We start from the raw sequence: 14,487 nt of genomic DNA on the forward strand, positions 1-14,487 counted from the left end.
TTATGTTTCAGAGCTCCCAGCAAAAAATAAACTCCAGGAGTTTTTGTTTTGACTCTGGGTTCCTGGAACATTGTTCTGGTGTAATATTTGTCTTTGTCATGTGCTGGCCCAAAGTGTTCTGAAGCTGTTTTGTGTGCACTTCTCATCCTTTGAATCATTAGAGTCTTTATAAGCTCACATTTCTTGCACGTGTCACTTGCTGTTTTGTTTTCAGTTAAATATCCAGTCTATTGGCGCCTCAGTTCACATCAAATCCACTCTGTTTGTGAGCGAGATTCTGATTGGGCGGCAAGTGGGTTTTTTTTTGCCCACATGTACTATTCAAGCTTCAAGATCAGTTATTGTGCAGAGTTGTTCCTGTGGGGGTCGCTACAGTATTCTTTCAACGCACGTCATTAACTACCTTGCAATATTTGGTTTTCTTCCAAGTCGAGACCTTGGCCCTTGTTAGTGTTTTGTCGGTTGGGTCTGAGCACATGCTAGGCTTTAACACACTCTTTAATGCCCACGCAAGGGAATAGGAGCTTTCATCAGCTGTAACCATGACCCTTGGAGTGATACTTTCTAATAAAGCCCAAAACGAAGTTCCAGTTGTGTCCGACAAGCCAACAAAGCATCAAAGGAGCCGTCTGCCAGTACCCACAGGCAACCATTGTGGAATTGCAGACACCCAACGAGGGTCCGCTCGCTTTAGAAAGGATCCAATTCTGTAATTTGCTTTCTTCTTTTCTTTAGTCCGTTTTTCTCCGCGTAAGGACAGCGAGGCTGAAGAGGAAACATAATGGATTTAAAGAGAAGTAGTCCATCGCATGTTCACTCTCGAGTTCTGATGAGCTATGAAGCCTTCTTCACTTGAGAGTGAAAGATGAGGAGATCTGGCTCTTCTAATGCACTGTCAATTTGCCTTTCTGTGTCATCCTGAGGTGTATCCGTAAGGGCAATTATGACTTAAGCCACAGACTTCCTAGTGCATCATGGCCCATTTGTTATATTTGTTGTATCCAGACCAAACAGACCTGATGATTCATATCCAGGAATAAAGTACAGTACCTATACAGGCCACCTCACTTAATGCAGTTTTGGTGTCTTATAAATGCTAATGTTAACATTTAGATATATTTCCCTGCAAATAAATATATATAGATGTATACTTCTTGAACGATGGAATAAGATGAAACCAGCATTAGCAGAAAACATCTGTGGATGTCTAAAAAACCTAACTAGTCTCATTAAACATGTTAACATATAATTTGCTTGTAAATTATTAAAGGATGAGAATGATTCTTTGAAATATGTTTTTTTTCCTCAAGCAAACATTATTTAGCTGTAAATGTTTTTTCTTTGCTTTTCCAACACGTTGCTTTATCAATACTTAACTCCCTAAAGAATCTGAAGCATATTTCCTCAATCTGATTGTCTTCCAATCAGATATTTTCTTCATGTCGTCTACCAGGGATGTTATGTCAGTCAAACCTATGCTGCGCTTACGCTAAATGCAAATTAGAGGCGGGGTGTCCGATTTCCGAATTACGCTTGTTTAAACAAAGTAGGGCCGAGTACCAAAACAATCTTTTAGCCAATCAGCAGTAAAGTGCACAATGCACAGGACAGACATTTGTCAAGCCCAGCGCTGATGAAAGTGAAAGATGGAGGTAGGGGTGTGTTTGTTTTTGGTGATTTAAACATCAACAACGGCAAAGATAAATCTGACACCCCGTCTTTAAGCAATTTGCACAAGTTAATTACATACATACTTGCACCGCACAAGTTGAACATTTTTAACTCGAGCAAGAAATTCACACACAGAGTACATTGACACCTACTGTTCGACTCATCCGGATGCGTGAAGACACTCACCGCCGTACAATGTTTTTGACGTCACTTGCACAAAAAGAATGAACTATTCCCACAAACAATAAAGAGCGCTTCGCATTTTTTGTGAACACAGCATAAGAACAGGGGATGGCTCATTTTGTCTACAGAGTGAACTGAAGCCTGCTTCACTTTGAATTTCATCAGATACTGAAGACTTGAACTGATTGAAATTTAGGTAAAAAGAAAGCCAACCATCATGTAATGGCTTGTCCACAAACCAAAAAAAAAAGACTTTGACTCCCTTTTTTTAGTCACGAAACAAAGAAAAAACGTGACTACATCCCGACTACTTAATTATCATCCTGGTGTGGACAAGCCTTCAGCATGCCCTGCTATGACCTGGAGCTCCTCCACCATGCCCATCTGTAACTCTTTCGCTTTAAAAGGGCAAGCATACGCATTACTGCCTACAGGCCCTCTTGAATATTAATGATGGCCAATGGTAGAGATATATCAATAGGTCAGAGGTTATCCGCCAGAAACGTAAGGATAAACCTAACGTGATTAAGAATGCACGTTACGGTAGACTCGGTCAATAAGTGAAGATAAATATGTGTGGAGGTGAGGGAAGAGAACGGTTATGAGAACACTGGGCCTGGGTAATGTAATAGTCATGACAAAAAGGGGCTGCAGGATATCTGAAAAGGGAATGATTGTCTTTCATTGATGGCAATTTTAGTCATTTGCTTCACATGCTCTGGCCAGCTAACCCCAAAACCTCTGGCGCGAAAATTACACATTCTAAGGACTGACATTTTGCACAATTGAAAGATTTTAAGCTGCAAACTTATCTTTCACATCTTCAGATAAAGATTTTAAGCACTTTTTTAGAAAATTCACCTGAGCCCCATATTCCATTGACAGAATGTTTCTGTTAGCTTTGATGCATTTTAAATGGCTTATTCATGTCAACTATCTCTTTTAAAAGTTGACATGAGATGTAGAAGTCCAGGCCCATATTTCAACTTCTCTTTCCGTGGGTTAAAAATCGATAATCGCAGAAGAAAAGCAAAATAAATTAGCCAATTCCTTTGCAGGGGTCCTAATTTAATCAGAGAGGAGGCCAATAGTCAATGGTTATTGAGGCCGCTAATAAGGTTCTTGAGAACAGACGGATGCACACAACGGCATTCACTTCCTGCATTGGCTTTCGTCTGTCTGGTGTGCACACACAACTTCCAACGTTTTACCGAGTTGATGCTTTAACAATTGTAACCATGCTAGTACTTGCTTGCTGAATTAAATAACCATGAACCATGTTCTGTTATTATACTGTTACTGTGTAAAGAAGTTAAAGAAACATTTTGCTTTGTCTTTTTTCATAGGGTTCCAGGTATCACCATTGCCACTGACATCATCTGCGGTTTCCCAGGAGAAACAGATGAGGACTTTGAACAGACGATGGATCTAGTGAGGGAGTATCGCTTTCCCAGCCTCTTCATAAACCAGTTTTACCCAAGACCTGGAACTCCGGCTGCCAGGATGGAGCAGGTTCCAGCACAAGTGGTGAGTGACTTAAATCGTGACTTCTGTTAGGTTTTGTAATGCTCATAAACCAGATTTGGCCACACTTTAGACGTCAGCAAACACTATAAGTGGGCAGCTATGCCCGGGGAGCAAACAGGGGTTAGGTGCCTCGCTCAAGGACACGTCAGTCGCTACCTGCTGGCCCTGAGAATCGAACCGGTCACATTCTGTTAGTCTTACAAGTCCGACTCTCTGGCCGCTAGGCCACAACTACATTAACTATTAACTGTATGTATGGAGGGGGGCTTTTTTAATTCTAACAAAATGTTCATATTGAGACAACTTCACACTCATAATTAAGATAAGATTTTTGGCCAACAACTTTTTTGTGGCTTTTAAGTAAATACGGTCTATCTACGGCTTTTGAACAAGAAAACAGTACCCTTTGCTCAGTGTCTGTATACGTTGCCTGTGACACACTCTCTCAAAACAATCCCAAAATATGGGCTCCATTGTGGAGCTGCGTGACGGGTCTCACTCATCACTGAGCTTTTGCTTCGTGTTCATGCTCTGTCCCTTGACCATGACTCAATATGAATCGTGAGAGTAATAATAACACCTGAGTGGAGAGGTCAGAGTGACCGAGAACATTGAGGTTGTTGTTGTCTCTGAGCACCAAACACTGCACCGTCATGTTTAGACCAGTTCAAAACAGATCTCACAGCTACCTGCCCTGACAAGATTAGAAACACTTATGTGGCTTGACATTCATTTTTATTTAAGATTTGCAATAGAAATCTTGAACTTGTATCATACCAATGCATTTAGCAGCTCATTGTTTAATATGAAACGCAAACTTGAAGAGTCTAATTTATAGAATATTGTTTCTTATGTTTTGCTTTCGCTAGATAAATATTTTCAGTATGAAGAATCTATCTACTGAAGACGAATTATTATTTTTTTATATATTTTATACAATATTTATCTTTGAAAAAACATATTAACAGCAGGCTGTTACCATCTGTACACAATTTCTAATTCATAATTTAGGGTTCATAACTATCTTTATTCAAACTCTAAACATGAATGACTAATATAAGAGGTCTACGAGAAGGTTAATAAAAATGCTCGTTGCATCCCTTACATGTTCGTCAAGTACGTTGATCCAGGAAAATGAAGTGCTTGAGCAAGTCATGGTCCACCGTTCAGAAATATTTACGGAATATTAACATGGTGATCTGTATAGACATTAAGCAGCTGCTCTTTAAGTGTGTGCTTTTGCTGGAGCTTGACCAAAAAGCTCAATTGTGAGGACCTCAAAGGGATAGTTCATGAGATAGCTCACCCTCTTGTCATTGACAGGATTTTCATTTTGGGGTGATTCATTCCTTTAATACAGGAGTTTTGTTCGGGTTCAGCTTGTTCTTATATGTTCTAGATAGGCACCACTAGGTACTAGGCCCGTAGATAATCACTCTTACCTGTTACCAAATGGTTCCAGATGATGGGTAAATTTGAATCTTCCTGTCGATTACTCTTCATTACGTAATGCAGCTGTAGGCAGATGTCTCCCAGATGTGATTGCCTTATGGTACTTCACAGCGATTAGACTCAACTGAAACAATTAAACTGACTAATGAAGCTCAAACTATTAGAAGAAGAGTGGCCATTGGGATTTACAATCGAAAATGACTGCTTGTGCAGGTTCTGCTTTCTGCACTTTAACAATATAGTTGCCTTCATTGATTTGTTGCCATAAAACACTGTCAAATGCTGAGAAATGTCTTTTTTTTAGAGGAATGGCTCACCCAAAAACTTCCTCATGAGATCTACACTTAAGTCAGAACATAAATCTCTGAAAAGTGTATTTAGTTTGTATTGTTTTATTATATTAATGGGGTCATATGACACGGCTGAAATGTTCATTATCGTTTGTTTTAGATGTAATGCAGTGTGTATACACGATTTACGGTTCGAAAACGCTGTATTATTTTCCCCACATTTCTCTGAATAGCTCTGAAAGCGAGGTGTGCTATGATTGGCCAGTTTACCAGTGCGTAGTGATTGGTCGAATACTGCAAGCGAGGGACGGAAATGTAACGCCTCTTACCATATTTGGAACATCAGGCTCAAATTCTATTGCTTTTGAATGTGTTTACATTTGGGCGGTCTTAGTTAAATCATACCACAAACTGACGTAGATTTGTAAGGAGGTTGAGCATTCGCTTTTAGATAGAATGCATCTTTTGTTTCCGACACTTTAATTTTTGCCATTTTACGTGTCTGCCCAAGACACAGATAAACACGTATTTGTGCCATATGACCCCTTAATATTTAATATTTGACCTAAACATAAACCTGTGATATTTAAATGATATTTTAAAAGTTATAATATAAGAAGACTTATTTGTGTATAATATGTATTTCATACAATGTATGTTAATTTGTTGTTTTTAATGATATTTACCACACAATATATGCACATTTAGTTGCAGATAAGAAAACTTCGCTTATGCATGTATGCTTATGGAATGAGTTTTTATTTTGTTGGTAAACTATTCCTTTTAGAGTAGCTTTTGACATCTTTAAGTGTTGCCACGTGGGCAATTTGAATAGTTTAGCTGTGGTACTGAACTATGTTGTGCCCAGACTTTATTCCAAAAGTCAGAGTACTTTCACCGTACTTTGGTTTGTTTGACTTGGTGATGTCTAGTTATCACAGTCTTCTTGCTCTCGCCCTCCAAGATCATCTTTCATCTGCAATCCTGCATGTTTTTTTTATGGCATCTTCTTCATATGCCATTCCTTTTGTTGGTTCTCCCTCTGAGGTTATCACACACACCGTGCTTCACGCGGATCAATTCCTGATCTCAGGAGAGCCCTCCCTCTCAACTCATCAGCTTGGACCCCGTTACAGGACTTTTCAGCAGGATGAAACATCGGTGGTCCACATTCTATTTCAAGGAACGGAATACTTATTAGCAGAAAGAAAGACATAATTGTCTGTTAATAAGAATGGATTCATTGATCATTCATCTCTTGTACCATTATGATATTTTGCACCGTCGAAAGAAAATCGATGGCAGCAGCGATGAGATTGCTTCATTATTTCTGCTCATTGTTCGGATAATTACAAACGACTGAATTGCAAAATGGGTCCAGCCTGATGACTTTTGAGTCAGATTTATTCATATTGATATTCAACAAAGATTTTGATAGATGTTAGATGAAGATTATTTTGATAGAGACACATTTTTTCACATAGAGTCATTTTAAATTGTTAGAGTTTAAGAAGCGTAATTTCTATGATGATAATAGCAGAATATATGCACTCCTTTCAAAAATTTCTGAAATAAATGATGAAATAAATCGGATTGAAGTGAGTTTATGCTTAAAGTATGCAAAACAGTCTGTCAGTGTGGAAAGAAAAATCTAATTTCAATATGTGTTATTATATATGAAGTTGTGTTAATTCATTGGCAGGTTTCCTTGTTTTAAACTTGAATTTTCTTAATTTAGATTTAAGCCTTCTTCACGACTTAATTTTCTCAAGTCGTTTTGCTTCTTAAGTGATGCTTGATGTAAGAAGTTGTAGACATATTTATTAAAAAGTGGGGAAAAATACGAGAGATTCATAAATTACTTAAACTGCTTTTGTTTCTACCCCTGCTTTCCATCTCTTCAGCATGGCAAGAGTAAGAAAAAGCGTACTATCCCCTACAGGGGCAATGTGCAGATTTCATCAAGGGGCTTCCCGGGGCTTCAGAGACCCACCTGCAACACCTGCTACAACCACACAAAGCATCCCACTACTAGCCCCGTCAAAGACGGTCAGCTCTGTTGGGAGTGCGCCAAGGGTCGCACATTAATAACACTTCCAGATGTCTGTGACTCCCTGAGACCAAACAGTCTGGCTGAAGCGCGCCCCAGTCCGCAGGGGGTGCGGATGGGACGGATCCACGGCTTGGCCGGTTTCGGCACTTTGGTTTCTCAGCACGTTTACCCTATCTCATAGCTGGGGCCCTGCCGCCACGACATGATGAATGGCTTTGTGAGTGTAATGGATTGCCTCGCGTTATCGCCGCCTGACGGCCGGTCTAGCCGCGGAGATCTGGCACACAGACGGAGCTGGAAAAACTGGGAGCTTCCACAACAGCATAATTACTCCCGCATGAGGGAAGGGTTAGCCGAGATAAATTGGAATGATCTCCTGAAATGTTGCTCTTACTAGCCGGACAGGTGTTTACCTTGACAGCTCGCATGCCTTGGCAGCACTGTCTTTAACCAGGGGAAATTAAGAAGGCATCCTAGAGTCAAAGTTGAGGGAGATTTAGATCCAAAGCTTCTGTCGGCTTTGCCGAAGGCTCTCGTATAGGGATCAGTAGAGAATTCTCAAAACAAATTCTAATTGAAGACAGATGGAAAAGAACCATAGAGTGACCAGTGCCAACTGAAAAGTCATGAAGGTACATGAAAGATGTCTACATTGGCTTTGTTGAACATATCTCCTGTTAGAACTGAGCTGATGCCTGTCAACATCTCATTGACGTCACATCTTCTGTCCATTTGGGAACCATTTTCGTTAACCATCTAGACATGTCCCCTGCAGCTCCAGAGCTTGCTTGTTATCTTCTCTGTATGTCGTCCAGGATTTGAGCTCTTAAAAGCTTTCTAAAGTCTGACATATTGACGTTGGTAAGGATGCAGGACTGGAGGTCCTCAAGCTATCTTTAGTATTTAATATGAATGGGAGGCATGGCGGGATACGCAAGATGACATCACTGCATTTCCTGTAGTAAGGACAATCTTTAAAGAGATCATATTTTTCATTGGTGTCTGTCTCTTGCTTTGTGGTTAAGATGTATGTTCTTATATTAACACTTCGTACTGTGATGTGTGCACTGAGCACTATGTACTCGTGGAAAAAATAAAGATATCACTCCAGTTCTGCCTTTAATCAGCATTTGTGCATGTATTATGCTCATTCCAGTCCGGTATATTTTGAATTTCAACAGAAACAAACGTCAGAAATTACAGTCAACCAACAGCAACATGAAAGGCGAAGAGAATCCCACGTATAAATATAGTGAAAATTCAGTCTTATTTCATCAAATACTCATTTTTGAACGGTTCCCAAAATACATGTGCAAACATTATTGTTGTGGTTTAATCATAAATATGAACTTGTTTTCTCTGCAATATTTAAGATCGGCATACGGAGCATCTTTTTTCATTTTTTGTCCAGTTTCAACATATAATATAATTTGGGAGAATTCTACTTAAACACGTACATCTAAATAGGACATTTAGAAAAAAATAAAAAATAAAATTGGAGTGATCTGTTATTCTTTTAACAACTGTAATATTTCATATATGTTGCATCATATTGCAAAATAAAATAAAATGTCCTTTCCTGTTTCAAATCAGTTTTGTTTTCTGACAGTATTCATTTTAAAGCGATAGTTCACCCCAAAAAGAAAATATTTTTATTGGTTTAAACCTGTATACCTTTATATTAAACCTGTATTACAAAGATTTTTGGAAGAATGTCCAATTTTCAGTTCTGGGACAGCATCCACTGCCGTAGTAGAAAAAACTTGGAAGTTCAAGTCAAGTGCATTGCATTATGGGAAACAATATCCCATGCAGAGTGACCTGTTGTATATATTTTGGCAAATGTGGTATGTCATCTGTGTTTTTCATTCACAGAAAATTAGCATAATGTGTACAGTAGTATGCAGACTGCAGAAACTGTATTGTGGTACTTTGCTTTCTGAACATAGCCTGAATATCTCTTTCCTTCTATTCGTGCTGTCGGCCTTTTTACAAATGTGAGAGGCACATCATCACGATGCACGGATGTGTTTGTTATGTCACATCTATGCGTTTGTTTTCTTACACGAGCAATGTGACGAGCAGATGGACTGTATATGAGGCCCCATCTTTCATCCTTGTTCGGATGACAGATGCATGTTCGTGTAGGATTTATGAATGGCAACATGCTTCTACATTACCTCCATCTGCCTGAGATCTTCACGACCTGACAGAAAGCCAAATGTCGCACATGCATGTCCATCAGATCATCAGCAGCTGATCTCTTTGAATTTGTAGCCCTTAAATATATTTCAGAGGACTAGGTTTAAACTATTGTCCATACACAAATTCACATTTAACCAGTCAAAGGTCTTCCTACTGAGACTTTACAAAATCTTTGACTTTGGCTGCAAATCTAATATTCCTAAACGCATGCAAGGACAATGAGCTGGAGGTTTGTACGAAAATGGATCGGTTCCCTAATATACATCATCACAGGATATGATTGGGTCATTTAGTTCTGTTTGAACCGAATGTAAACCCATCCACAACTCCGCATTGACCTTTGTCCATATCGCCATCGTACGTCATCTTTGGGGGGCCGAGATATGACTTCAAATAAAGAAAAAACGTGCTTATTTGGCTTATCAAGATTATGTTTCACCCTACCATGCTGCTTTGGGGCGGACTCAATCTCTGGACCCTGGCCCTAATAGACTGCAATATTGAGTCTCTGAAGGTCAGACTAAGGTTCATCTTTTTTGATCAAATTTCAGTTACTTATTTTTGCCCGAATGAAGATGTGTGAATGGAGGAAGTCTAAGCGTATTCTCTTAAGGCTGCTAGCTTGGTTATCTCAGACCTGCAACCTCGCTAACCCCTCTCTCTCTGGTCCGATCGTGCAAATCAAACCTCCAGAAGGTGTGCTGGAGGAGAAAAGACCACTCCACAATTGATTGAGCAGATGAATGAGAACATCTTAGCTCGCAGGTAGTTCTTTCCCTCTCCTCCTCTCTCACCCGGGGTCGGGGTGGCTGAGTGGTAAGAATCTGGTATTGCGCAAATCCTGCTGGGATCTCATTGGCCGGGTGCGGGAACGGCAACCCTGAGGTTGTGCGTTCTCCATGTCAAGAGGCCCCAGGTCTGATTAGCAGAGGTGATGAGAAAGATGGAATCACAGGGGACCGACAGGAATCATTAGGCAGGTCTAGGCACGAATTCACTCTCTTGCTCTTAAATCCTTAGTGTGCTCCTTCATGCGAGAGCCCGTGGCCATCATCAGAACTGTGTGGAACTGCATTGGGATGTATGTTGAGTTTGTGCTCATTTTTTATTCATTATCTGTGGCATTAGTGACACCGCAAGGATTTCAATATGGTGCATACAGTACAAGATTAGAGATTTAAGATGAGCCTTTTTCTTTGAAGAAGTTGTTCATTACAGGCCAGAACTGTAAAACTATATCTGTTCATTTCACAAAATATAGACCAACGTAAATAACACTGGTCCAGTCTTGAAGATGGGTGTATTTTGTTACTGTTCAAACATGAAGGGCTTATGGACCAGTGTTGTTTACATGTTAAGAAAACTAGAAGAAATGTATTATGAGCTTAAAAAAGACCAGAGCATGTGAGCAGAGCGTTCTGAAACTTCTGTTCCACTTGCTCGGCCGCCTTGGTGATTTCCTTTTGGCTGCTGGATTAGTGACATATGTACACCGCATGAGCCTAAAGCCTGAATAATAGCACAACGGCAACAGCATGCGAGTCAACTACAAACGCCTCATCCGTTTGCGGAGGTGCGCGGGCAACCACAATATAAATGAATATTTGTTTCTGGTCAGAAGTAATCATTGCAGTGTCACTTACCCATAACAGTTGCTTTTCTGAAATGAAACCTGAATAAACCTTAATGACGAAAGGGATCTCAGGAGGACGCAGCTACTTTGTTCAAGTTTCTAAAAGTACATTTTAAAATGCTGTTGAGGTTTAGACGCATTTCCCCTTGTTTTGGTCTGTGTTTATTGTAGTAACCACAGTAATAGTAAAGGTGTTCATATAGTGCATTTCATCCTTTGTGCGTTTGTTTTGAGTGTTGCACTATGGCAGCTATACGTTCACAGAAATCAAATATACTTTAACAGGTCTTATAGTTATTTAATAAAAAGAGTCTCCTTTTGTGTTCCATAGAAGAAAGTCATATCGTCGTTGTCCTTCCAAATCCTCTGATGTCAAAATTCACTCTTATTCAAGACATGATTTGCTTTTTAAATGAATAAATACTGTCCTCAAAGTTCAAAAGCACATTTTAAAACTTTTTATTGGTTAGATATTTGCAAAACCCAGTGAGTAACATTAAAGGGTCACTAACGATTTATGGCAAAAAATATGGAGATAAGAGGTTTCGAAGAACAGCAGCGGTACACAGATTTGAATAACATGAGAGTGAATAAATGATGACATGATTTTATTAACAGAACATTTGATCGCCTGTTTTTTGTTTAATAGTTATTTTAACTGCATCTCGTATTTAATGTTTTTAGAGTGTTAAACATTTAGACGTGAATTTGTGATTTATTGTCGTTTGCTATTTTTCTTGTCATGATTTGATTAGGTCTTACTGTAAAAATGTAAGTCATCATTAAAGGAAGTTGATAGCATTTCCTTAAAGGCTGTCGTGTGAAATCATCCATAAATCTCGGATCATAAAACTCTCTTTCCTCTCGGCAGTGAAAAAACGTGATTTCTCTTCAGCTTGACATTGCATAATCACTTGTAATTAGCCTTTGCCTAAGTCTCGCTGACTTTACGTGACTGCATCAAAAGCCATTATACATTTCCTCGCAGCTCTGTGTTTGCATTTCATTATAAATTAAGGATGTCTAAGCTTTCAGACGAGCTTCTGGGAGAAACTGAGAGGTCTGGAGGGCAAATATCCACATTTTCTTAACTTTAAGTGTTTGCTTTCTTCATTCTGCTGTCTTATGTCTTTACCGAACACGATCAATGCCATAATCATGTTTTTTTTTTCTTTTTATACCTTACGCCTTGATATGTGGTTGTTCCATCTAATTAATGTCGACGTGATGTGTTTTTTCCTTCTCTTGCACAGAAAAAACAAAGAACCAAAGAGCTGTCCGTGCTTTTCCATTCGTACAACCCATACGACCACAAGGTAAGAGGAAGCTGTGCTTCAATGTGTATGTTTGGCTTTGCGTCCTTTACAGAGAGTGCCGACTTGCTGCAGGCGTATTTATTGTTCCTTAAAACCAAAAGGGAAAAATTACAAATTCAGATTTAAATTGCAGAAAGGGTATATGAGATATATCCAAGAGTGATGTTTCACAGGAACAGGAAAACTGCTAGCCCCCCGAGCTGTGTTTTAATGACATCATTAAAGTTTCAGCAGAGCCAAGCTCTTATGGCTCTATCACAGCACCCCATAAAAAGCTCAGTCATTCCAGTTAGTGGCCCAGAATCCTCCAGTCGCATTTCTGACACCGCATTAACTAATCAGAGCTTTATACTGTAATCAAGGCCAATTCACATGCCTGTAAAAACTGCCCAAGAGGCCCTTTATTCCAATGCTGCTCTTAACCGAAGGATATTGCAGCACATCGGAGAGAGGAAAAGATGGCTGTGGTTTTAATATTTCATGAGTTTGGATTCTATAAATGTCGCTAAGATCAGTAGCTTGTGTTGGGAAAAAAGCTAAGTGTGTGATGAATAAAACAACTAAGAAAGTACGGCTATAGCAGTTTTCCAGTTATGGGATTATTTATTCATTTTTTTAATTGTATTTTATGAGCATAAAGTGCAAATACACACTACTGCAGTGATTCCAGTTTGCACCGAGGGTGTTTTAGAACAGATTCCTGGGGTATTTAGAAACGTTGTATCTATTAAACTATATTACAGGATTTTGTTTTAAGCATATAGGATAGTGATTATGACTTTGCAAACAATATAGTCTTTATTCTCTTTATAATGAAATGAATCTGGATAGTGTGTGGATGGTTTATTCATTCATGTGGATGACACCTGTGCTACTCGAGTCGACTGCGTGAAGTATTTCTAAAAGCAATTGCTCTTATGTGTTGTTATGTGCTTGAATGTATGCGCACACTAGTTAAGGAACTTCTTGTCTCAGTTTTATTAGTTCAGAGAAAACCAGCCAGATTAGATTAGATTAGATTAGATTAGATTCAACTTTATTGTCATTACACATATACAAGTACAGTGTAACGAAATGTAGTTTAGGTCTAACCAGAAGTGTAGTTTGCAAATGCAGGATATACAGTTAGAATAAATACAGAATACAATATTGAGAAAATATTATACAGTTATGAAAATATTTCACAGTAGGTATGTTCTATGAAAATATGACAGTAGGTATGTACTATGAAGAATATATACAAAAGACTATATACTATGAACATTAACACTATGAACATTGATGTACAGGTGGATATGAGCAGATCATAATTTAGACTAAACAATAGTGCAAGTGATTTAAGTGTGCATAGATTATTGACATTAGCTGTTAAAGTTGAAATGCAATAGGTGAGTTAATGCAGTTGTTGAAGTAACAGTGCAGTGGATGAGTTAATGCGGTTATTAAAGTTACGGTGCAGTATAAGAGTTCATAATAGGTTGCAGTCCAGAAGATAAGTTAATGCAGTTATTGAGGTTACAGTGCAATAGATGAGTAGATGCAGTTAATAGAGTTACAGTGCAGTAGATGAGTTAATGCAGTTATGAAAGTGGTCCATTAGTGCAAATGAGCATATTTCAGATGTGCAAGTGATCAGTATAGAGTGCAAATGATGCTGTGCGTGTGTAAACAGTCCAGTAGAGCAGATAACATGAAGTACTGGTGTGTACAGTTCAGTCATGCATGCAGCCCTGTAGTGCAATGTAAACAATGTTATAGCAGCATTGGAGTTAAAGGTAAGAGAGGTAGTGGAATCAGTGGGGGGCAGAGTTCAATAATGAAACAGCTCTGGGAAAAAAACTGTTTCTAAGTCTGCTGGTTCTTGTCCGGAGGCACCAGAAGGCAGGAGAGTAAACAGTCTATGAGCAGGGTGAGAGGAGTCCTTGAGAATGCTGCGAGCTCGATGCAGACAGTGTTTCTTCTGGATGTCCTCAATGGGAGAAAGCTGTTTTCACCACCCGCTGCAGTGCCTTGAGCTCAGCAACAGAACAGATCCCGTACCAGACTGTGACACAGTTGGTCAGGATGCTCTCTATCGTGCAGCGATAGAAGTTCACCAGGACAGTTGAAGACAGTTGGTTCTTCTTCAGTGTCCTCAGAAAGAAGAGACGCTGGTGA

General features: G+C 39.2%; 1 protein-coding gene across 1 annotated transcript in view; it reads left to right on the forward strand.

Moving 5' to 3' along the window:
* The window catches only part of cdkal1 (CDK5 regulatory subunit associated protein 1-like 1), a 310,661-nt gene that overhangs the window by 222,191 nt on the left and 73,983 nt on the right, over positions 1–14,487 (forward strand). Inside the window, exons 11-12 of the mRNA XM_079469382.1 lie at positions 3,201–3,381; positions 12,268–12,330. Of these exons, the coding sequence (XP_079325508.1) occupies positions 3,201–3,381; positions 12,268–12,330 (244 nt within the window). The remainder of the gene's footprint in view (positions 1–3,200; positions 3,382–12,267; positions 12,331–14,487) is intronic.

Source organism: Barbatula barbatula (genome assembly GCF_947034865.1).
Source record: "Barbatula barbatula genome assembly, chromosome: 12".
Lineage (NCBI taxonomy): Eukaryota > Metazoa > Chordata > Actinopteri > Cypriniformes > Nemacheilidae > Barbatula > Barbatula barbatula.